This window comes from Oncorhynchus clarkii, chromosome 12, assembly GCF_045791955.1.
Source record: "Oncorhynchus clarkii lewisi isolate Uvic-CL-2024 chromosome 12, UVic_Ocla_1.0, whole genome shotgun sequence".
NCBI classification, from domain to species: Eukaryota; Metazoa; Chordata; class Actinopteri; order Salmoniformes; family Salmonidae; genus Oncorhynchus; species Oncorhynchus clarkii.
In genome coordinates, this window is record NC_092158.1 from 63,169,302 (window position 1) to 63,195,497 (window position 26,196).

At 43.9% G+C, this 26,196-nt stretch overlaps 2 protein-coding genes across 2 annotated transcripts; one reads left to right on the top strand and one right to left on the bottom strand.

Annotated features, from left to right (window-relative positions):
- Positions 1-99: 99 nt before the first annotated feature.
- Positions 100-8,473, bottom strand: LOC139420930 (apoptosis regulator BAX-like). The gene is made up of 6 exons (XM_071171353.1): positions 8,165-8,473; positions 7,963-7,993; positions 5,373-5,537; positions 3,350-3,488; positions 3,140-3,244; positions 100-2,644 (listed from the first exon to the last, which is right to left on the bottom strand). The coding sequence occupies exons 1-6, from the start codon at positions 8,184-8,186 to the stop codon at positions 2,501-2,503; spliced, it is 606 nt and encodes a 201-aa protein (XP_071027454.1). The 5' UTR covers positions 8,187-8,473; the 3' UTR covers positions 100-2,500.
- Positions 8,474-8,498: 25 nt separating this feature from the next.
- LOC139420928 (aldehyde dehydrogenase 16 family, member A1) lies at positions 8,499-22,191 on the top strand. The gene is made up of 17 exons (XM_071171350.1): positions 8,499-8,923; positions 12,015-12,114; positions 12,273-12,399; positions 16,065-16,222; positions 16,372-16,449; positions 16,737-16,924; positions 17,386-17,544; positions 17,839-17,997; positions 18,787-18,943; positions 19,040-19,115; positions 19,327-19,432; positions 19,614-19,744; positions 19,865-20,035; positions 20,415-20,619; positions 20,804-20,989; positions 21,121-21,246; positions 21,359-22,191. The coding sequence occupies exons 1-17, from the start codon at positions 8,837-8,839 to the stop codon at positions 21,524-21,526; spliced, it is 2,382 nt and encodes a 793-aa protein (XP_071027451.1). The 5' UTR covers positions 8,499-8,836; the 3' UTR covers positions 21,527-22,191.
- The last annotated feature ends 4,005 nt before the right edge of the window (positions 22,192-26,196 follow it).

A 26,196-nucleotide genomic window follows, 5' to 3' on the forward strand; every position in this document is an offset into this window, starting at 1 on the left:
ACAATAACACTGAATGGGGTTTATGCTATAAAGACTGATGCTGGATACAATTTTAATGTCATAACACAGAAAAAAAATGAAATAATCAAGAACTGTATAAAATATATTTCAATGGAATGTTTATTATTTACCTTTTATATTTTTGAAATGTGTAAAGAAAAAAATATGAATAAACAGTAATAATTTAACCAAGTTTGTGAAAAAAGAGACTTAAACACAGTTCTATTGTTAAAAGTATGAAAGTTTGAAAGTGAATGCTAATTAAACTTTAAAAAAACTCTTCTCCATTACAGATAGGAAAATAAAACAAGAATAATAAAACGAAATACCCACAAAATTAACTGGAAAAAACAAATCCAATTTAAAGAGAAAACGTCAAAAACGCTATAAAAATATTAAAAGCTTATGCCAAAATTTTCTATTTGTGTCCTGTGCATTTTTTTGTACATTTAGCTAACAATTACTATCACGACTGATATTATGGAGCTGACTGACTGACTCATGTTGAGGACTTTTAGGGGTCATAGTTAACATGATTATTGCAGAACAAACATCGTCAAGTCATATTTATTTTGTTTATCCTAATAAAATGTCCCATTTAATACATTACATTCAAGTCAAACGTCCCAGACGTTTTTTTGTTGTTATCAAAATACATGTTTCATACATTTTCATAAACTTAAAAAAGATTCAATCGGTATTCATGTGTTATTTCTGTATAATATTGTATTGAAAAATGACCTTTCTGTTAAAACCAATCACATAACATGATGCTTGGCTGTCTGTTATGCTTACACTCGTGTCTCATTACACTGGTTTCTCATTTCAGGCACAGATACCCTGGTCTAGCAGGATACCAACAAACATGATGATATACCCTTAAGGACAAAAACACATGATTTCACATGTGAAATTTCCACATTTTGCACATATAACATTTTATTTCACATGTGAAACCATGTGGTTTTGGAACACTTCATATGATATACATTTTTGTTGTTGCAGTTTCACATGTGAAAATCACATTTTCACATTTGAAATCATATTTACACGTGAAATAACTGTTCTCATGTGAAACCATTTGTTCACATGTATTCAATATAGAGTTCACACCACCCTTTCATGTGAGAGGGTGTCCACCCTTTCATGTTTTCACCTCACATGTGAATTGCAGTTTCACATGTGAAAGACTTTCAAATGTTGTGAGGTGTAGTTTCATAGTATCACTTGTTGATATTTTGCAATTTCATATCACGTGTTGCTTTAACATGCAGTCAGTCACATGTTATCACATTAACTTCCCATAAGATCACATGTTAAACACGTGATCACGTGAAATTCATGTATTTTTGCCCCCACACTTTGGTTTCATTAACTGTAGGTCAATATATACAGTGCCTTCAGAACGTATTCACACTCCTTTGTGATACAGCCTGAATTTAAAAATGGATTACTTCGAGATTTTGTGCCACTGATCCACACACAATACCCCATAATTTCAAAAGTGGAATTATGCTTTTAGATTTTTTTTATACTAAGTAATAAAAAATGAAAAGCTGAAATGTCGAGTCAATAAGTATTCAACCCCTTTGTTATGGCAAGCCTAAATAAATTGTGCTTAACAAGTCCCATAATAAGTTGCATGGACTCATTGTGTGTGCAATAATGGTGTTTAAAACAGAATAATTTGCCACACCAACATTAGACAACTACACAGAAACCCCTAAAATGACTGAAATAAGTCAATTAAATCAACGAGAGAAAAGTCAGATTAACTGATGACTAAAATAGCAGTGCAGATGACACTCTTTTGCTAAGTGCAGAGATGTATAGAGTATTTTGTGTAGATCATTGACACATTTTTTGTATTAAATGTGGAAAAAGTCCAGGGGGTGTAATAACTTTTTGAAGGCACTGATAAAAATGAGTTTTATTTTATTTAAGCCTTATTTTACCAGGTAAGTTTGACTGAGAACACATTCTCATTTACAGCAACCACCTGGGGAACAGTTACAGGGGAGAGGAGGGGGGGATAAATGAGCCAATTGTAAACTGGGGATGATTAGGTAACCGTGATGGTATGAGGGCCAGATTGGGAATTTAGCCAGGACACCAGGGTTAACACCCCTACTCTTACAATATGTGCCATGGGATCTTTACTGACCACAGAGAGTCAGGACATGTTTTAATGTCCAATCCAAAAGACAGCACCCTACACGGGGGAATGCCCCCAATCGTTGCACTGGGATCTCTTTTTTTTTTATTCTTTTTTTTTTTTTTTTTACCAGAGAAAAGATTGGCTCCTACTGGCTCTCCAACACCACTTTCAGCAGCATCTGGTCATCTTATTTATCCTGAGCAAACCAGAAGGTAGGTAACTAATAATACATAGACTACGTAAACAAATGTATTTGTGTGTGTGTGCACGCCCACGTGTTTGCGTGTCATGTCACACAATTGCGTTTGAACCGGAGTGGAACTGTGTGTGTGTGTGTGTGTGTCAGGTCCTCCTGGCCAGTTTCCAGGTGATAACACTACCCAGTATGACACCTCCGAGGAAGACCAGGATGAACGCTGAGGACCAGGTGCTCATAGGGGACATCTTCTCCACCTGCACACGTGCCAGCTCAGCAAAACTGTTCATCTGGGTAGAGAGAGAAAGATGGGGGGAGGGGAGCGAGAGAGTGGGAACAAATAAAGATGAGGAGAGAGGGGAAGAAGAGAAAGAGGAGAAAGGAAAGGGGGGGAGAAATACAATGGAGAGAAGAAAGACAATCAATGACAATCCAAGTTCTGTTTTCTCTAACAATAGTTAAAACCACAATTTATTTTTATGTAACCTTTATTTAACTAGGGTTGTCAGTTAATAACAAATTATTATTTACAATGACGGCCTACCCCGGCCAAGGCTTGGCCAATTGTGCACTGTCCTATGGGACTCCCAATCACAGCCGGATGTGATTCAGTCCGGATTCGAACCAGACTGAATCTTGCACTGAGATGCAGTGCTTAGACCGCTGCACCACTACTCTACAACCAATACCAAGTTTATATCAATATAGAATATTGCCAATTTGGTTTATTTTAATTACAAAGGGGAAACACTTGTGGGCAGCCTCTGATGGTATCCATAGCTTACCCATCCTCCATGTTTCTGGATCCAATCCAGTAATTTGCTTCTGAAATACTCCAGAGTCCACTTCAGAATGTCCTTCACTAACTGGGGGATGTTAGCAATCACCACCTAACAGAGACGAAAAGAGTGATTTAAAACACACACACGCTCACTGATTGTTATTATTATTATTGGATGTACAGTACAAAGTAACAAAAACACTGTATAACATACCTTGACGGCTATCCTCCCTGCTACGTAAAACAGCACAGCAATTCTCTCCCAGGTGATTTGACTGTCCTCAAATACCTTTTCTACCAAGTTCCAGTAGCTGGTCTGGCTGGTCATTTTCCCCACCATTCCATCTATCGCACTGGAGGTAGGGTAGGAATTAGACGACTGACTTAGACCTTTGTAAACTAACACACAGATAGACACACATACAGTACCAGTCAAAAGTTTGGTCACACCAAACAGCCACCCTTTTCCTTGATGACAGATTTGCACACTTGACAATCTCTCAACCATCTTCATGAGGTAGTCACCTGGAGTGCATTTCAATTAACAAGTGTGCCTTAAGTTAATTTGTGGAATTTCTTTGCTTCTTAATGCATTGAGCCAATCAGTTGTGTTGTGACAAGGGGAGGGGTATACAGAAGATAGCACTACTTGGTATTATGGCAAGAACAGCTCAAATAAAAAAAAAGAGAAACCACAGTCCATCATTACTTTAAGATATGAAGGTCAGTCAATACGGAACACTTCAAGAACTTTGAAAGTTTCTTCAAGTGCAGTCGCAAAAACCGTCAAGTGCTATGATGAAACTGGCTCTCATGATTACCGCCACAGGAAAGGAAGACCCAGAGTTACCTCTGCTGCAGAGGATAAGTTCATTAGAGTTACCAGCCTCAGAAATTGCAGCCCAAATAAATGAGTTCAAGTAACAGACACATCTCAACATCAACTGTTCAGATGAGTGTGTGGATAAGGCTTTTATGCACAAATTGCTGCAAAGAAACCACTACTAAAATGGAAATGTGTCCTTTGGTCTGCAGTCCAAATTGGAAAGTTTTGGTTCCAACTGCCGTGTCTGTGAAACGCGGTGTGGGTGAACGGATGATCTCCGCATGTGGATTTCCCACCGTAAAGCATGGAGGAGGAGGAGGGGGGGGGGGGGGGGGGGGGGGGGTGTGATGGTGCTTTGCTTTGCTGTCTGTGATTTATTTAGAATTCAAGGCACACTTAACCAGCATGGCTACCACAGCATTCTGCAGCGATACGCCATCCCATCTGTTTTGCGCTTAGTGGGACTATCATTTGTTTTTCAACAGGACAATGACCCAACACACCTCCAGGCTGTGGAAGGGCTATTTTACCAAGAAGTAGGGTGATGGAGTGTTACATCAGATCACCTGGCCTCCACAATCACCCGACCTCAACCCAAATGAGATGGTTTGCGATAAGTCGGAACGCAGAGTGAAGGAAAAGCTGCCAACAAGTGCTCAGCATGTGGGAACTCCTTCAACACTGTTGGATGCCAAGAGTGTGCAAAGCTGTCATCAAAGCAAAGGGTGGCTATTTGAAAAATCTCAAATATATTTTGATTTGTTTAACACTTCTTTGGTTACTACGTGACTCTGTATGAGGTATTTCAAAATGTTGATGTCTTCACTATTATTCAACAATGTAGAAAATAGTAAAAATAAAGAAAAACCCTTGAATGAGTAGGTGTTCTAAAACTCTTGACCGGTAGTGTACTCTAAATTCATATTTGTTTACCTACCCAGCAAACCAAAATTGGTTCCCAGAACATTCATTAGGTTGCGGCAAATGTTCTCAAAACACAAAAATTGTCCAGTTGTGCTGATGATTATAGAGTGTTTGTATAAAACATTTGCCCGATGTTGCAAGAAAGTTCCCAGAATACATTAAGTTTTTGTTATTACATTACCTGGAAATCTAATGAGAACATTTGGGGAATGTCCTGTTGTGATTATTACAAATGTTGTGCACAACATTTTAGTGAATGTTAGGAGAACATTCCAAGGATATTTAATTTAAAAGATTTTCTGAAGAGTAAAAGGCTAATGTTAGATAACGCCCTAACTAGAACTTAATGTGATTCTTAGATAATGTTATGGGAATGTTCCCAGTTTGCTGGGTAGTCTTTGCATCAAATTCATCAACGTGAATTCACAAGAAGAACAGTTTGAGAAATTGAACAGGTACTGTAAGACACAAAGCAATGGCAACTGACTCGTCCAGCTTCCCGTCCTTCTTGACGGCGTCTCCGATGGTCCGTATCATCATAGCTAGCTGTGACACAATCTTCTGCTCCTGATCACTCTCCACCTCCTGGGTTTTTGTGGAGACCACTACCGGGACGTCTGATGGCACCTCATTCAGCTGCTCCTGCATCACTCTGGGGATGAGAGAGCATTCTGGTCCAGAAACACTCCTTCTTAGAGCACATAGCTGGGGAGTGGGGCTGGGGCGGCAGGTAGCCTAGTGGTTAGAGCGTTGGACCAGTAACCGAAAGGTTGCTTGATCGAAACCCACTTGCTGACCAGGTAAATATCTGTCTCTCTGCCCCGGAACAAGGCAGTTAACCCACTGTTCCTAGGATGTCATTGTAAATAAAAATATGTTCTTAACGGACTTGCCTAGTTACATTTTTAAAATTGCCTACTGTGTGTCAAACTAAACTACTGTTGTCACGACACACAGTGTCTGACGGTTTTCATTTCTTCCTTGCACTTAGCTGATAATGTAGAGAATACATCATTTTTGCGGTCTGTTTTGTCAATTCCCAACCCCATGGAATGTGCACACACATACACATCCAAGCAAGAGGCTGGAAGCAGCCAGTGGTATTAAGTACTTAAGTAAAAATACTTTAAAGTACTACTTAAGTAGATTTTGGGGGTATCTGTACTTTACTATTTATATTTTTGACAACTTTTACTTCACTACATTCCCAAAGAAAATAATGTACTTTTTACTTCCATTCAGACACTTTACATACACTTAGATTGGCGTCATTAAAACTCATTTTTCAACCACTCCACAAATGTCCTGTTAACAAACTATAGTTTTGGCAAGTCAGTTAGGACATCTACTTTGTGCCTGACAAGTAATTTTTCCAACATTTGTTTACAGACAGATTATTTCACTGTATCACAATTCCAGTATTTCAGAAGTTTACATACACTAAGTTGACAGTGCCTATAAACAGCTTGGAAAATTCCAGGAAATTATGTCATGGCTTAAGAAGCTTCTGATAGGCTAATTGACAACATTTGAGTCAATTGGAGGTGTACCTGTGGATGTATTTCAAGGCCTACCTTCAAACTCAGTGCTTCTTTGCTTGACATCATGGGAAAATCAAAAGAAATCAGATTTTTTTTTTGTAGACCTCCACAAGTCTGGTTCATCCTTGGGAGCAATTTCCAAACGTCTTAAGGTACCACGTTCATCTGTACAAACAATAGTACGCAAGTATAAACACCATGGGACCATGCAGCCGTCTTACCGCTCAGGAAGGAGACGCGTTCTGTCTCCAAGAGAGGAACGTACTTTGGTGCGAAAAGTGCAAATCAATTCCAGAACAACCGCAAAGGACCTTGTGAAGATTCTGGAGGAAACAGGTACAAAAGTATCCACAGTAAAACAAGTCCTATATCGACATAACCTGAAAGGCCGCTCGGCAAGGAAGAAGCTACTGCTCCAAAACCTCCATAAAAAAGCCAAACTACAGTTTGTAACTGCACATGGGGACAAAGATCGTACTTTTTTGAGAAACGTCCTCTGGTCTGATGAAACAAAAATATAACTGTTTGGCTATAATGAGCATTGTTATGTTTGGAGGAAAAAGGGAGAGGCTTGCAAGCCGAAGAACACTATCCCAACCATGAAGCACGGGGGTGGCAGCATCATGTTGTGGGGGTGCATTGCTGCAGGAGGGGCTGGTGCACTTCACAAAATAGATGGCCTCATGAGGGAGGAAAATTATCTGGATATATTGAAGCAACATCTCAAGACATCAGTCAGGAAGTTAAAGCTTGGTCGCAAATGGGTCTTCCAAATGGACAATGACCCCAAGCATACTTCCAAAGTTGTGGAAAAATGGCTTAAGGACAACAAAGTCAAGGAATTGGAGTGGCCATCACAAAGCCCTGACCTCAATCCTATAGAAAATGTGTGGGCAGAAGGGAAAAACTGTGTGCGAGCAAGGAGGCCTTACAAACCTGACTCAGTTACACCAGCTCTGGCAGGAGGAATGGGCTAAAATTTACCCAACTTATTGTGGGAAGTGTGTTGGAGGCTACCCGAAATGTAAAGTTAAACAATTTAAAGGCAATGCTACCAAATATTAATTGAGTGTATGCAAACTTCTGACCCACTGGGAATGTGATGAAATAAATAAAAGCTGAAATAAGTCCCTCAACTATTATTCTGACATTTCACATTCTTAAAATAAAGTGGTGATCCTAACTGACCTAAGACAGGGATTTTTTTTACTAGGAGTAAATGTCAGGAATTGTGAAACTGAGTTTAAATGTATTTGGCTAAGGTGTATGTAAACTTCTGACTTCAACTGTAAGTATATTTTAGCAATTGTATTTACTTTGATACTTAAGTATATTTAAAACCAAATACTTTACTCAACTTAGTATTTTACTGGGTGACTTTCACTTAGACATGAGTCATTTTCTATTACTGAAGTATGATAATTGGGTACTTAACCCACCACTAGAAGCAGCACAGGGCCAGCCACAGGTTTACAGCTAGGTGTGTCGATATGATGAGTCTGGTTATTTTTGAGTATCTGTGAAAGTGAAACTCACCTATTTAGCAGGACCTCTCCTACTCTGTAATCTGTAGAACAAATAAAACATTTAACCAAAAGCAGCTTAGATCTAAACAACAAAAAATAATTATGAATGTAAAATAGAACAGAATTATGATAGCTAGCAATGACAATGTATTGATAACTTGGTAACATTGTTGCAGTGATGAGACATTGCACTGGCAGACCTAGCTAGCTACCTGATGTCTCTGCACACGCCATTGGCAGTCCACACACAGCCAGAACGATAGCTAGCTACTATCACCGTAACTTCAGAAAACTTGCAGTATCGTAATTGTAGTTCTTCTCTTATAACAGAAAACTATTCTAGCTCTTTTTGACAGACGATAGTTGCTGCTGTTTTATCTATATTAAGAAAATATTACATTCCTTCGAGATAATATGCAGAATCTACAAGCGCAAGAAATAAGAAAGACCAAAAGACGGTTACAAGACCAGACAGCAAAACGAAAGTGGAGAGCAGCGACCAGAGACAATCGGCGCATGCGCATTGTCAACATGGGTCCACACGCTAATGTGTCCGTGTAGAAACTGACTACCGTACACAACATGGTAGCTAGTTAATTTTTGTCCGGCTAGTTAAAGCAAAGATGGCAGCGACGAAGCTAGTAAAGTAGGGGGAGTTAGTGCGACAGAGCAGAACAATATTTCTTCATTCAACACGTTGCAGTTCGTCGTTGGGAACTTTTATTTTGATATCTAAACTCTCAGACCACAGCTAAGCTAGCTAGCTAGCATTATTTCTGGTTAACACGCTGACGGACGACAGAGCAAGCAAGCCAGTGTCTGATGTATAGTATTCTTGTTGATGATCAATACAAGTTAAAAGTTTCTTCTTGCAACATTGTATAATGGCTGGCATTACCTCCAAGACAATACACGATATCTTTCAATCTATGGAGTACGGACCGAGTAGTTCCAGCACTGCTACTGCTCAGGTAAAAAAAAAAAAAAAAAAACATTTATTTGCTGCACAAGAGTCGCGATAATGGTTGCATACGTCTAAGTAGTAGTAAGCCACATACCTTCGAGGTCAATTTACTCGAAATAAATAATATTTTGTTAGAATTTCACCCATGTAATGACTTAACTTCTCTCTCTCGTCACGTTTCACATCATGTTTTAGATAATAGGATTTATGTTTGCTGGCTATTACCATGTGAAGTCTATTACGGTAACTAACTCAAAGGCAGTCATGTGAGATGTGGTCTTGGGGATCAAGTTGGATGGGATATTCTGTAGAGAACAGCAGTCTCTCTGACTCTTTCAACAGTTAACCACCTAACATGTCCAGATTACGTTTCAGAAATGTATTTTTTGCTAGATTATGTGCAGTATGATGTGCTTGGAACTAGTGACAAGTGTATCCTGACCTCCCTACTCTGTGTTGGAGGTGTCTGTCTCTGCAGCCAATCAAATGTGACCACAGTTCAACTCAGAATTGGTCTCGTTCATGTCTACCTATCCATATTTTAATAGGCCTACATAAGTAGGGCTGACCCCAATTAGTTTTCTGGTCGATTGTTTGGTGGTTAGGCTGTTGGTCAACCAAGATAGCCGAGCAGTAACAAAAATGTACAGTACCAGTTAAATGTTTGGACACGCCTACTCATTCCAGGTTTTTTTTTCTTTATATATCGTCTCTTCACTGTTGACGTTGAGACTATTTTTTTTTGTGGGTACTATTTAAAGATGCTGCCAGTTGAGGACTTGAGGTGTCTTTTTCTCAAACTAGACACTAATGTTCAAGAACTTTCTAGGTGGCCCCAAACCTTTGAACGGGTGTGTGTGTGTGTGTGTGTGTGTGTGTGTGTGTGCAGTTGAAGTTGGAAGTTTGCATACACCTTAGCCAAATACATTTGAACTCAGTTTTTCCACAATTACTAACATTTAATCCTAGTAAAAATACCCAGTCTTAGGTCAGTTAGGATCACCACTTTATTTTAAGAATGTGAAATGTCAGAATTATATTAGAGAGAGTGATTTATTTCAGCTTTTATTTCTTTCATCACATCCGGGTTAGGCCGGTAGGGATATCCTTGTCTCATCGCGCACTAGCTATTCCTGTGGCGGCCGGGCGCAGTGAACGCTGACCTGGTCGCTGGGTGTACGCTGTTTCCTCCGACGCATTGGTACGGCTGGCTTCCGGGTTGGATGCGTGCTGTGAAAAGAAGCAGTGCGGCTTGGTTGGGTGTGTTTCGGAGGAAACATGGCTCTCGACCTACGTCTCTCCCGAGCCCGTACGGGAGTTGTAGCAATGAGACAAGACAGTAACTACTAACAATTGGATACTACGAAATTGGGGAGAAAAGGGGGATAATTATAAAAACATTAACAATTAAACTTCCTGACGTTACATTTTTAAATTTTTAATTATTATCCCCCTTTTCTCCCCAATTTGGTTGCATAGGTCTAAGAAGTAGTAAGCCACATATTTCGTTCCAATTTCATTTGACCCACCAGAGTCTCTGGTGGCACAGCTAGCACTGCAGTGCAGTGCCTTAGATCACTGCGCCACCCGGGAGGCCCGTGGGTCAGAAGTTTACATACACTCAATTGGTAGTTGGTAGCATTGCCTTTAAATTGTTTAACTTGGGTCAAACGTTTCGGGTAGCCTTCAACAAGCTTCCCACAATAAGTTGGGTGAATTTTGGCCCATTCCTCCTGACAGAGCTGGTGTAACTGAGTCAGGTTTGTAAAGCCTCCTAGCTCGCACACGTTTTTTTTTCAGTTCTACCCACAAGTTTTCTATAGGATTGAGGTCAGGGCTTTGTGATGGACACTACAATATCCTGACTTTGTTGTCCTTTTAAGCCATTTTGCCACAACTTTGGAAGTATGCTTGGGGTCATTGTCCATTTGGAAACACCCATTTGTGACTAAGCTTTAACTGATGTCTTGAGATGTTGCTTCAATATATCCAGATCATTTTCCTCCCTCATGATGCCATCTATTTTGTGAAGTGCACCAGCCCCTCCTGCAGCAAAGCACCCCCACAACATGCTGCCACCCCCGTAGCTTCATGTTGGGATGGTGTTCTTCAGCTTGCAAGCCTCACCCTTTTCCTCCAAACATAACGATGGTCATTATGGCCAGACAGTTCTATTTTTGTTTCATCAGACCAGAGGACATTTCTCCAAAAAGTACGATCGTTTTCCCCATGTGCTGTTGCAAACTGTAGTCTGGCTTTTTTATGGAGGTTTTGGAGCAGTGGCTTCTTCCTTGCTGAGTGGCCTTTCAGGTTATGTCAATATAGGACTCATTTTACTGTGGATATAGATACTTTTATACCTCCAGCATCTTCACAAGGTCCTTTGCTGTTGTTCTGGGATTGATTTGCACTTTTCGCACCAAAGTACGTTCATCTCTAGGAGACAGAACGCGTCTCCTTCCTGAGCGGTATGACGGCTGCGTGGTCCCATGGTGTTTATACTTGCGTACTATTGTTTGTACAGATGAACATGGTACCTTCAGGTGTTTGGAAATGGCTCCCAAAGATGAACCAGACTTGTGGAAGTCTATAATTTTGTTTCTGAGGTCTTGGCTGATTTCATTTTTCCACGATGTCAAGCAAAGAGGCACTGAGTTTGAAGGTAGGCCTTGAAATACATCCACAGGTACACCTCCAGTTGACTCAAATGATGTCAATTAGCCTATCAGAAGCTTCAAATGCCATATCATTTTCTGGAATTTTCCAAGCTGTTAAAGGCACAGTCAACTTAGTGAATGTAAACTTCTGATCCACTGGAATTGTGATACAGTGAAATAATCTGTCTGTAAACAATTTGTTTTGCGAGTCGGTTAGATGTCCTAACCGACTCGCCAAACTATAGTCTGTTAGCAAGAAATTTGTGGAGTGGTTGAAAAACAAGTTTTAATGACTCCAATCTAAGTGTATGTAAACTTCAGACTTCAACTGTGTGTGTGTGTGTGTGTGTGTGTGTATATATACATATATATAATTTCCCTATCCTCCATTGTATAGCCTACTCTCTCATACACACTGATGTAAGCTCTATCTTTCCTCAGGCTTGGCTTGAGTCTCATTCTCGTGCTCTCGGTTTGTTCATCGATGGAAAGTTTGTCCGTTCTGCAGACAGACAGACATGCAATGTGACCGACTCTTCAGGTATAAAGAGAACCTACAGGGGAGCTATCCCTTTAATTTAACATTGTTGTTCTATCTATATCTCTCGTCCTCCACTACCCACTGTTTCCTCTTGTTATATTTTAAATGCATCATCAATAAAATACTATTTTGACATGGTTTTTCTCCCACCTCCCTAGGTGGTCCTGTTTGTAGTACTGTGTGTGCTGTGGATGAGGATGCATCCTTGTCTGTGTCCTCTGGGGCCAGTGGCTTCAAGGCCTGGAGTGCTCTCCCCTGTCATCTCAGAGCCAAGACTCTACTCCGGTAGCTACACACCACCCCTTTACCTCTGTCTAGGGTCCACTGATACACACTACACCCCTTTACCTCTGTCTAGGGTCCACTGATACACACTACACCCCTTTACCTCTGTCTAGGGTCCACTGATACACACTACACCCCTTTACCTCTGTCTAGGGTTTACTGATACACACTACACCCCTTTACCTCTGTCTAGGGTTCACTGATACACACTACACCCCTTTACCTCTGTCTAGGGTTCACTGATACACACTACACCCCTTTACCTCTGTCTAGGGTTCACTGATACACACTACACCCCTTTACCTCTGTCTAGGGTTCACTGATACACACTACACCCCTTTACCTCTGTCTAGGGTTCACTGATACACACTACACCCCTTTACCTCTGTCTAGGGTTCACTGATACACACTACACCCCTTTACCTCTGTCTAGGGTTCACTGATACACACTACACCCCTTTACCTCTGTCTAGGGTTCACAGATACACACTACACCCCTTTACATCTGTCTAGGGTTCACTGATACACACTACACCCCTTTACCTCTGTCTAGGGTTCACTGATACACACTACACCCCTTTACCTCTGTCTAGGGTTCACAGATACACACTACACCCCTTTACCTCTGTCTAGGGTTCACTGATACACACTACACCCCTTTACCTCTGTCTAGGGTTCACAGATACACACTACACCCCTTTACCTCTGTCTAGGGTTCACAGATACACACTACACCCCTTTACCTCTGTCTAGGGTTCACAGATACACACTACACCCCTTTACCTCTGTCTAGGGTTGACTGATACACCCCTTTACCTCTGTCTAGGGTTCACTGATACACACTACACCCCTTTACCTCTGTCTAGGGTTCACTGATACACACTACACCCATTTACCTCTGTCTAGGGTTGACTGATACACCGCTTTACCCCTTTCTAGGGTTGACTGATACACCCCTTTACCCCTGTCTAGGGTTGACGGATACACCCCTTTACCCCTGTCTAGGGTTGACTGATACACCCCTGTCTAGGGTTGACTGATAAACCCCTTTACCTCTGTCTAGGGTTGACTGATACACCCCTTTACCTCTGTCTAGGGTTGACTGATACACCCCTTTACCTTTATCTAGGGTTGACTGATACACCCCTTTACCTCTTTCTAGGGTTGACTGATACACCCCTTTACCCCTGTCTAGGGTTGACTGATACACCCCTTTACCTCTGTCTAGGGTTGACTGATACACCCCTTTACCCCTGTCTAGGGTTGACTGATACACCCCTTTACCCCTGTCTAGGGTTGACTGATACACCCCTTTACCTCTGTCTAGGGTTGACTGATACACCCCTTTACCCCTGTCTAGGGTTGACTGATACACCCCTTTACCTTTATATAGTGTTGACTGATACACCCCTTTACCTCTGTCAATGGCTCACTGAGATACACACTAATAATACTTAATGTAAAGTGCTTTTCTCACCTAAGACGCTGAAGAAAATAATACAAAATAAAATAATAACAATCAGAAACGCAGAACATTGTAAGCAGACCACAATCAAAGCTATATACAGGTGTCGTCAGGAGAACAGAATTAACATAGGTCTTTGAAAGCTTTTCTGAACAGCTCAGTCTTTAGCATGTGCCTTAAACGAGGCCGGAGACTCTCCAGCCCTGACAGTGACTTGAATGCTGCATTGAGGTCCAGCACTATGAGGGTGCTGGCAGCCCCAGAGTCGTCATTCATGAGTCGTCATTCATGAGTCGTCATTCATGAGCTGTGTCCAGCTCGGATGCCCAGCTGGAAGGGCACGAGTAGGTTGTGAGTGGCCAGATGGCGTTGAAGTTGGCTTCACACAGCACGTTCGATAAGCTTACTCAGAAGTGGCAGGTTGAAGATGGGCCTGTCGGGGTCAGAACCAGGCTTTTTAAGTACTGGTATGACTGCAGCGAGCCTGAGCTGAGGAGGGACACATCCAGTAGTTTCCACTGCCGTTGCCGATCAGCTGGGAGTAGTAGGATGTCTGAGCTTTAAGGCCTGTTTGTGGTCTTGCTGATGTCTCTCAAACATCTGCACGTGTACAGTTAGCCCACTTTACTTATACTGGCGCTCTAGTGAGAGAGCGTCAGCTCCTCGGTGTACCAGGGAGAACATATGGGGGGGAAGACGTTTTCAAAGGAGCAACTTCATCAAGTTTGGAGGCCAAGGCAGTGTCGTATCGAGCCACAGAGTGAGTAACTGGCAGGTCGGGGATGGATTCAGTAAGCTGGGCTGTGTTTTTATAGCTTTAAGACTCCTAACCTGAATCGAGTGCTTCTTGGGCTGGGTGGGGCAGAGGAATAGCTAGGGTGAAGGTGATGAGTTTGTGGTCGGGACAGGCCTGGCATAATTCCATCCCGTTTGGCCAGATCCACGCCTCTGATTACAGACCAGCTCTAGTGTATTGGGCTTTTTGTTGTGGGTGGCAAAGTCCACATGCTGTTCGAGTCCAAAGTTCTCCAGAATATCAGCCAGGTCAGTAGAGAGACTGCAGTCAGGGGAGTCGACATGTATGTTGACATCACCAAGCACCAGCATAGCAGGGCACAAGACTTAGGAGTGTTCGTAGCTCGGATAGTTCAGCAGGAAAGCCACAGTTGAGCTTTTTGAGGCCGATTTTCTAAAAATAAATAAAAATGATTTTTGTTATAATTATTTGTATTTTTTAAATCAACACAGCCAGTACTGACGCAGAGCCAGTGATCTTGAAAGCCACGCATTCGAAAGAGGAGACGGCTGTTACTGGAGTAGACTTCACAATAGTCAGTCCTGTAGATTCACAGCCAAAACCTCCACCCCATCCGGACGTGAGAGGCCAGTCCAGGTCGGTGTAGCCAGTTGCGGCGCATTGGTTGAGGGAAGATGTACTCATTGCCCTGACGCCAAGTTTCAATGAGGCAGAAAGTCCAGGCCTCTTATCAGTGACCACGTCATTCAGCAGTAAAATGACTGAATGACGTCCGCGGAATCGTAATGAGGGAAGGCGTGCTGCCGTTTCTGAATCTTTTGGTGCCCGACTTCGGTCCCGTCCGTGGTAGATGAGTTGAGATGACGATCTCGCTAGTCTGGTATTGGCTAGTTGATTGGAGAAGGAGCCAAATGTGTCCGCTAATTTAACAATGATGATAAAACCTTTTTAGAATGAGATTCCTGTCTTCTATACCGGATAAGCTACAACAACAACAAGTTGATAAACAATGCACATTTTAAAAACCGAATAATTATGAATAATTTTGCAGGAGTAAACTACCAAGGTTGGCACGAGGCACCATCACAACCATAAACACTACACTATAGACCACAATTTAATATCTAATAATTATGCCGGGCAAATTTAAGATGGCATTTTGAGAAATGCTCTGTATTATCTGTATAACGGCGGCAGGGTAGCCTAGTGGTTAGAGCGTTGGACTAGTAACCGGAAGGTTGCAAGTTCAAACCCCCGAGCCGACAAGGTACAAATCTGTTGTTCTGCCCCTGAACAGGCAGTTAACCCACTGTTCCTAGGCCGTCATTGAAAATAAGAATTTGTTCTTAACTGACTTGCCTGGATAAATAAAGGTAAAATAAAAAAAAAATAACGTCTGTCTCTTCGCGTGTGCTTGCGTGTGTGTGTGTGTGTGTGTGTCAGGTTGGTGAGTAGCCTCCAGAGACACGGTCAGTGTCTGTCAGAGCTGTGTGACCTGGCCCAGTCTCCCAGTTCCCCTTCAGCACTGGTCAGACTGCTGCAGTACTACTCCGGCTGGGCTCAGCTCAGAGACTCACTCATTCCCGACTGGACACCACGTGGTAAGGCCATGCGTAGCGTGCGTGTGTTTGTAAGTGGATCTTTATCCACGCGTTCATGGGCGTAGTGGAGATCTTTCCTTGATCTTTCCTTGTACAACTGTGATTGTGAAGTGTGTGTGTTGAATTTACTCTGTGTTTGTGTCTTTCAGGTGTGGTGGTAGTGGTTGTCTCTGACGACTGTTCTCTCTACTCTCTCATGCTGAAAGTCTTACCTGCACTGGCCATGGGTATGACACACACACACACACAGGGAGAGAGTTGCAGAGGGAGAGAGAGTTGCAGAGGGAGAGAGAGTTGCAGAGGGAGAGAGAGTTGCAGAGGGAGAGAGAGTTGCAGAGGGAGAGAGAGTTGCAGATCCAGGCTATCTAATCAACATGACCAAAGGTCAATTTCCTGGAAAGTCATGGGCGGGAAAAAAGTTTCAAAACAGACACCTTCTACGCTGACAAAGATTCCCTTCGGGAAGGTAAAGCTTTACTCTACCATTTGTGACCTTAACGTTTCTGTTTCCCAGGCAACGCAGTGGTGGCGATCCCTGGCGTGGGGACAGCGCCTCCTGTTCTGTTATTGGCTCAGCTGTTTGTGGAGGCGGGACTTCCTGCGGGGGTGCTGAATGTGGTGACGGGCAGCGTTTTGTCGCTGGGTTCTAAAGTGGCTCAAAACCCGCACGTCAGCTATGTCACTTACAGTGGCAACAAAAAGGTGGACACACACACACACACACTCGAACCAATGTGTTAGTCAGTAGTGCTTATGGATCCCTCTTGATGTCTTTTTCCTGTATGCATCTGCTCCTGCATCTTCTTACTAGCTCTCATTTCACTGATCGCTTCTTTATCGAGGAATGTTTTCACTTGCTATGACTGTGATATGAGGTTGTTTTATCTACCCTTAGTTGAAACCACTTGACTGTAAGTCGCTCCGGATAAGAGGGTCTGCCAAATGACCAGAATTCTACGTAAATGTAATGGGACTGCAATTAGCTGTGTGGCGTGAACGTTTTCCATTTGGTTACGGCAGTGAATTTGACAGTTGTCCCGTGACAGTCGTGTGTGTGTGTGTGTGTGTGTGTGTGCGTGTGTGCTTTTGATTGAACTTCCTCTTTTCTCTCGCTCACACTAACTAGTAACTTCCCTCCAATCTCTTCTTTCCTTCTTTTTCAGGATGGAGAGATTCTGTGCAGGGCCACAGCAGGCATGGGTGTTCCCGTCTCTCTCTCCCTCTCCCTCGGGGCCACCTGTCCCTTCATCATCTTTGAGTCTGCCGATATCGACAGTGCCGTGGATGGAGTGATAGAGACCGCCTTTAAGAAGAACAGAGAGGTGGAACAGATGGCTTTCTTTTCTCACTCGTTTTTTTTTTAAAGCCAAATCATTGAATGTATCGAGAGATTCCGGTGAAAGAACAAGCTGCAATCCGATCCATGGCCACAGGTGGTCAGTGTTGTACAGTATGACTGATCTGTACCTCTCCCTCGCTCAATTTAAAAAAAATAATATTTAAAGCCCCCATTTAAAGCAACCTCGCGCTGACTCAGTAGGCCTATATGACTTATCTGAACAATAGACCAATAAAATAACCTGCCCCCCCCCCTCTTTCTCACCCTCCTCTCTCAGTGCCAGTGGATGCTGTGTGTCCAGGAGTCTGTGTGGGACAGTGTTGTAGCCCGTCTGAAGGTTCGGATGGCAGGGATGAAGAGTGTTCCTCTCCTGGCTGAGGGGGACCGAAGGCTGGTGGACGCTGCAGTACAGGAGGCCCAACAGCAGGGGGCCACGGTCAGTCACGATATTTCCATTTAACATTTTAGTCATTTAGGAGACGCTCTTATCCAGAGTGACTTACATGAGCAATTAGGGTTAAGTGCCTTGCTCAAGGGCACATCGACGGATTTTTCACCTTGTCGGCTTCGGGATTCAAACCAGCGCTCTTTTGTTTACTGGCCCAACACTCTTAACCGCTAGGCTACCACGTACACCGAGTGTACAAAACATTAGTAACACCTTCCTAATATTGAGTTGGGCCCCCTTTTGCCCTCAGAACAGCCTCAATTCGTCGGGGCATGGACTCTACAAGGGGTCAAGCGTTCCATGACGATTCGGGCCCATGTTGACTCCAATGCTTCCCACAGTTGTCAAGTTGGCTGGATGTCCTTTGGGTGCTGGACCATTATTGGTAACACACGGGAAACTGTTGAGAGTGAAAATCCCAGCGGCGTTGCAGTCCTTGACACACTCAACCCGGGTTCGCCTGGCACCTACTAACATACCTCGTTTTTAAAGGCACTTCAATAGTTCATCTCGCCTATTCACTCTCTGAATGGCACACATACACAATCCATGTCTGAAAGCTGAAAAATCCTTCTTTAACCTGTCTTTTCCCCTTAATCTACTCTGATTTTGAAGTGGATTTAAGAAGTGACATCAATAAGGGATCATAGCTTTCACCTGGACTCACCTGGTCAGTCTATGTCATGGAAAGCGGAAGTGTTCCTAATGTTTTGTACACTCGGTGTACAAACTAAATTGTAAATAAATGGTAACCTAATTGTGTGTTGCTTGTATCAGCTGATCCAGCCGTGTCCCCCGCCCTCCTCCGGTGCTGCCTATCCCCCCACGGTGCTGTGTGGAGTAGCCCCCTCCTGCACCTGTGTGGTGACCCCATCCCCCGGCCCTCTGTTGCCCCTCCTCTCCTTCAGGAGCCACGGGGAGGGTGTCACTCTGGGTAAGGAGGACCACACCATACTGTTTCTATGACCACACTCAAACACCAACCACTAATGAAACATTCATCTTTCCATCTGTTTATCTGTCTTGACAGGGAACCACAGTCCTCACGGCCAGGCTGCCTCTCTCTGGACTGAAGACCTAACTCTGGCTCTGGAGGCTGCCAAGAGGTACAGGACACACACACGCACCCATACTTACTTACACACACTATCTTGGTCTCCCAATATTAATCTTAAGTCACCATGGCTGAAAACATTTAGTGTGGTGTTCTTACTGCGTTAGATGTATAATTCCTATCACCCAGAAGCCACCTGACAAAATAATGGACTATCAGATATAACACACCTTATTAACCCTTCCTCGAACCTCTCTCCCCAGCCTGTCTGTGGGTGCAGTGTGGGTAAACTCCCACTCTGTGATGGACCCTTCCCTGCCTATCTCTGGCCACAAGGAGAGTGGCAACTGCATCGATGGAGGGAAGGAGGTATGGACAATAGCCATGTTCTGTCCCTGTCCAGAGGGAATTTAGTTGATAATGCGTGTAATTATCCAATCTTTTCTGATATTCACACATGCCTTCTAGAGTGTCGGGCTATAGGTTGTTTGTTGACAGTGTGCCTTATGTCGGAGTGTCTCCTAAATTACTCTTTCCTTCTCTCTTCCAGGGTCTGTTCCAATTCCTCCGCCCTTCCTCCTCGCCTCCTCTACCCCGCTCTTCTCCAGCATCTGTTGATTACTCCAAGTTTGGAACGGCGGCATCAGCGGCCATCATTCCAGAGGGATCTAATTCATCCAGGTGTGTGTGTGTGTGTGTGTCTTCATTGACTTCTTTTAAAGTTGCCTTTGTACTTCTTCAGTCACTTGTAATGTTCTTAATTCCCTCTTTTCCTCCCTCCTGTTTCTATCTCTCCTTCAGTACCCCTCGTTCCTATCTGCAGTATGTGGGGGGTAAGCAGTGTAAGTCTGAGTCTGGCAGCAGTGTGTGTGTCCTGGCTCCAGGGGGGGGAACTGTTCTCGCCCACTGTCCTGACGGGGGGAGGAAAGACGTTCGCAACGCCGTGGAGGCGGCCATTAAGGTCCAACCTGGGTAAGCTCTGCTCTAAGCTGGATGTCAATCGACCAAACGTCACCGACAGTGTCGTCAGGGCGTTGCCGTTCTTGACACAAACCGGTGCGCCTGGCACCTACCACCATACCCCGTTCAAAGGCACTTACATTATTTTTTTGTCTTGCCCATTCACCCTCTGAATGGCACACGTACACAATTCTTGTCTTAAGACTTAAAAATCCTTCTTTAACCTGTCCCCTCCCCTTCATCTACACTGGTTTTTGAAGTGGATTTAACAAGTGACATCAATAAGGGATCAAAGCTTTCAGCTGGACTCACCTGGTCAGTCTGTCATGGAAAGAGCAGGTGTTAATAGTGTTCTGTGTACTGTGTATATTTTCTCTCGCTCTCCTGACAGTTGGATGAAGAAAAGCCCTGTGGCCCGAGCTCAAAGCCTCTTCTCTCTGGCTGAGACATTGGAGCTGAAGAGGCGGGACATGGCCGTGTCACTCCACTCCCAGACAGGCCTCTCATTGGAGAAGGCGGACATGGAGGTGGAGCTGAGCATCGCTCAGCTCTGTGATTGGGCCGCTCGCTGTGATAAGGAAAAGGGCGGAGTTCCGGTGAGAATTTATGTATTCTGTCCTAATAGTAGTAACGTCTGTATAATACTAGTGGCTGTTTGTTCAACACTTACTCACGCACCCCCAACGCTCTGGCTGGCACACAGGCCACCAACAAAGCCTCTCCACTTCAGGAGGTCATACTGTATTTAAAGTGTCTCTTCTCTAACCTCCTTTTCTCTAGTCCGTCCCACAGTCCGGTTCGGCTCTGTCCATCCCCGAGGCTCTAGGAGTGGTGGGTGTGGTTCTCCCTGACTCCTCCCCCCTCCTCTCTATGGTCTCCCTGCTGGCAGCTGCTGTTGCCATGGGCAATGCTGTCATCATGGTGCCCAGTCCAAAGTACCCCCTGCCTGCTCTAGAGTTCATCCAGGTGAGTTCTGTCCTGCCCCCTGACATTTTGATTCAACTGTGTACTTGTGTGCACACGCTTGCTTGTGTATGCTGTTGCGTGTGTGTGTGCATGTATTTTTGCCCAAACACATCTGTTCCCTGTCTCTCTAGGTTCTCCAGTCCTCAGATCTTCCAGGAGGTGTGGTCAGCATTATAACTGGTGGCAGAGATCAGCTGACCCAGGCTCTAGCCAATCACAGTGTCATCAAGGCCATATGGTACTGGGGGAGTATGGAGGTGTGTATGACCCCTGTATACTCACTCACACAACAACAAATAGCACTTAATTGCATTCCAGTAGAGTATATAAATGAGCTGTGTTATCTCTCTCTCACACACACACACACAGGGTTGCCAGTTCCTACAGCACACGTGCGCCAGCCCTCTGAAGAGCCTGTGGCTTCACTGCCAGGAGAAGAATGGAGGGAGAGACTGGGCCCAGCCTCATGCCTCACTCCAGGAAGAGATGTGGAGACAGGCCGTCCAGTGGAAGAGTGTCTGGATCCCCACTGCTTAGAGAGGGGGGGAGGGAAAGAGACAGATGGGAGACAGTAGAGTGAGAGATTAAGTATATTAAAACAAGAACATTTATTTGAAGTGAAGGGGGCGGGGGGTTGTAAGGGTCATTCTTAGTCGCGTTCTGGGAATGATTTCATGTAACGCACTTGACTATGAAACCTTCTAGGCTGTTCCAGTGGTTTCCTCCCATCAGAGGACTGTATGCTGACGACTCTGTGGTAAATAACACCAGATACATAGAGAGATGTTATAACCTGTATGGATCACTGACTTCTACCTCCAGTGCTCCTATGCCTGGTCTGATGCCTTAATAGCACTGGCGGTGATGCATTCTCTACAGGAAGCCAGCTTTAGTCAGCCAACAATGCCTTCATAATTTTGCCTTACTGTATGTTATCAATAAGGGATTGAGGAAGATGAGAAGTTAATACAGCTGTACCGATTATTAGTACCGTATTATGTTAAACTGTAGTAGTGTTCATAATCACAAAAGTAAGACATTCCTTTTGTGGGGATCTTCAATCGTGCCGGATAGGCCAGGCCTACTGTGTCAGCACGAGTAGTCTTCACGTTTTAGTCTTTTTGAAATATATATGATTTAAAAAGATTCTAAATAATGTACTTCTGATGTTCAAAAGCCCTAATAAAAAGATAATCACCTCATATCTTGTGCTCTCTTTTTAAGGAGTAGGCCATCATGAGATTGCTTTTTTCTGGAAGTGATTGTATGACTGGCATGTGTGTAACTTGCAGGAGGTCATGAATATATTTCTTTACCTCAATTGTATACCGTGATGAATTTAAACTGTCGCTAAATCCGGCACGACCTGGGACCATGTAAAAACAGCTAGCTGGAGTTTGTCTGAGCCCTCAGCTGCTATGAATTTAATGCTGAGGCTACATGCAGGCACCCTAGTCTGATGGCATTGTCTCACATTTCATTATTGTGTTGATAGTACATCCTTTACGGTTATAATTGTATTTCCATTTCCAGGCCTAGTGCTTTATCATAGCCTTATAGCACACCTGCCATGGCTAAGGCTAGCTTCAGGCTCTACCTGAGCCTGTTTATTATACTGAACAAAAATATAAACGCAGCATGCAACAATTTAAAATATTTTACTAAGTTGGTTTGTATAAGGAAATCAGTCAATCTGTAACGGCTTTTCTCTTCTTCTTCTGAGGAGGAGGAGGAGTAGTAGTAGGAAGGATCGGAGGACCAAAATGCAGCGTGGTGTGTATCCATAATGTCATTTAATGAGAATGAATACAAAAGAACAAGAGAATCAAAATGAAAACTGAAACAGTCCCGAATGGTGCAAACACTGAAACGGAAAATTAATCACCCACAACTCAAGGGTGAAAACAGGCTGCCTAAGTATGGTCCTCAATCAGGGACAACGATTGACAGCTGCATCTGATTGACAACCATACCAGGCCAAACACAGAAATCCCAAATCATAGAAAAAAGATCATAGACTACCCACCCCAACTCACGCCCTGACCATACTAAAACAAAGACAAAAACAAAGGAACTACGGTCAGAACGTGACACAATCGAAATAAATTAAGCCCTAATCTATGGATTTCACATGACTTGGCATGGGAATGGGCATGGTAGTAGGTGCCAGGTGCACCTGTTTGTGTCAAGAACTGCAACTCTGAGTTTCACGCTCAACAGTTTCCCATGTGTTTCAAGAATGGTCCACCACCATAAGGAGAACAGCGGGAGGCATTGAAGACAACATGGGCCAGCATCCCTGTGGAACGCTTTTGACACATTGTGGAGTCCATGTCCCGATGAATTGAGGCTGTTCTGAGAGCAAGGCGGTTGCAACTCAGTATTAGGAAGGTGTTCCTAATATTTGGTACACTCAGTGAATGTGTGTCTTTGATTAGAAATGATTTCCCTACTGTAAAGCGCCACACAGCTACTGGCCTTCTGTGGCTTACACCACGCAATGCTACTCAATTCCTCATTTGAATGTGGGCTCAATTCCTCATTTTGTGTTTGAAACCCCCTGCTGCCAATTACACTTTTGGTTGGTCCTGAAGCAGAAGTTTGTGAAGGGGGAAAAAAGTTGAACAAGGCTTATAAAGAAGAACAGAGGCGCAATACGTCATCACTCTTTTTCTCTCTTTTGTGACGCTAATGAGGAAATATAGAAATATGGCCAACAATGTCCTCCACCTAATTTTTATAAAGTATTCTGTAACAAATATAATAATATTGTATAGTGGCCTATTCCTCTCGGGGCATGTATTAACTGTTGTGCGCTACATCTATAAATAAGAGGAAGGCTCCTGCCATGGAGCGTGACTGGACTCCGTGCCTGGACTTGGCATCGGCGCAGAAGAAGGCTCCGGCCATGGATCTGGACTGGAGAGGAACACTGGAGGCCTGGTGCATGGAGCTGGCACAGGCGCCACCGGACTGGTGGCACACTTCAGGGCAAGTGCGAGGAGGAGACACAGGACGTACCGGACTGGGAAGGCGCACTGGAGGCCTAGTGCGTGGAGCCGGCACAGGTGGTACCGGACTGGTGACACACTTCAGGGCAAGTGCGAGGAGTTGGCACAGGACTTCCTGGGCTGTGGAGGCATACTGGAGACCTGGTGCGTGGAGCCGGCACAACTGGTACCGAACAGATGACAACCTTTGCACGGTGAGTGCGGGGAGCTAGGACAGAACGTACTGGGCTGTGGAGGCGCACTGGAGACCAGGTGCTGGGGGGCAGGCACACATGGTACCGGACATATGACACGCTCCTCAAGGTGAGTGCGGAGAGCTGGCACAGGACGTACTGGGCTGTGGAGGCGTACTGGAGACCTGGTGCATGGAGCAGGCACAGTTTTTGCCAGATTGCTAGCACTCTCCTCAGGACGAGTACAGAGAGCTGACTCGGGTGGCATCAAACAGATAACACGCTCCTTAGGGTGAATGTTGTGCATCATACACCAACACAACAACTCTCTCATTTTTCTCTCCTCCAATTTCTCCATCCTCTCCCAGACTGGCTCTGGTTCACTCCTCGGCTCCGCCGACCACCCCGTGTGGCCCCCCCCCCAAAAAATGTGGTCTGTCTTTTGGGCTTTCTATGTGGCCGCGAACCCCGGCGTCATCGCTGTCCTCCCTTCTCTCCTTGCGTCTGCCGCCAAGGAAGGCGATCCTGTCCTGCCAGGATTTTCTCCCAAATCCAGGATCCCTTCCCATCCAAGATCTCCTCCCAAGTCCAGGATACCTTCTCCTCCTGGGCACGCTGCTTGGTCCTGGTGTGGTGGGATCTTCTGTCATGATCGTCGTAACAACATTCGGACCAAAGCGCAGCGTGATATGGGTTCCACATGTTTAATGAATGAAACGCACAAAAACAATAAAGAAAGAACGAAACGTGAAGAACATGAAGTGCTCACAGGCAACTACACATAAACAAGATCCCACAAAACACAGTAGGTAAATGGCTGCCTAAATATGATCCCCAATCAGAGACAACGATAAACAGCTGCCTCTGATTGGGAACCATACCAGGCCAACATAGAAATACACACACTAGATCACCCACCCTAGTCACACCCGACCTAACCAAAATAGAGAATAAAAAGGCTCTCTATGGTCAGGGCGTGACAGTAGTTGACAAACGGTCTATCAAAGTTGATCACATTAGCCTCCAAATAACTACACCAAAATCAGTAGCTACATACAGTGAGGGGAAAAAAGTATTTGATCCCCTGCTAATTTTGTATGTTTGCCCACTGACACAGAAATGATCAGTATATCATTTTAATGGTAGGTTTATTTGAACAGTGAGACAGAATAACAACAACAATTCCAGAAAAACGCATGTCAAAAATGTTATAAATTGATTTGCATTTTAATGAGGGAAATAAGTATTTAGCCACCTAGCCACCGACCTACCGTTAGCCACAACAAATTGGAATTCGTAACATATCATATGTATTGCAAATTCCTAACATATTGTACAATTTGCAGTTCGTAACATATTATACGAAAAGGATGATGGACTTCCACAAATGAAAACATACCATACAAAACATATCATACTAATTAGAGTATCCCAGATTTACATTTACTACGTTACGTCTACACCTGAGTCCAGGTTGTTCTAAGTGACCTTGTTTTAGCAGAAGGGCAAACAGAGCATTAAATTGCATTTTACAAAGTATTTTCTTAATTTTTTTTATGCAAATCTTTTCAGTAATGTTCAACCCAGAGAACATGTGTTAAGTTGTCACGACCGGGTCCATCATGTGACCAGCCGCAAAAAGTTATAAACAGTAAGTGATACTGTAAATAGTTATCCATTACATAACTCTCAGTGCTAGAGGCGTCACTACAAACCTTGGTTCGATTCCAGGCTGTATCACAACCGGCCGTGATTGGGAGTCCCACAGGGTGGCACACAATTGGCCTAGCGCCGTCCGGGTTAGGATTTGGCCGTGATAGGCCGTCATTGTAAATCAGATTTTGCCTAGTTAAATAAAAAAAAGAACAAATTCTTATTTTACAATGACGGCCTACCCCGACCAAACTCTCCCCTAACCCGGACGATCCTGGTCCAATTGGTTCCCGAGTGGTGCAGCGGTCTACGGCACTGCATCTCAGTGCAAGAAGTGTCACTACAGTCCCTGGTTCAAATCCAGGCTGTA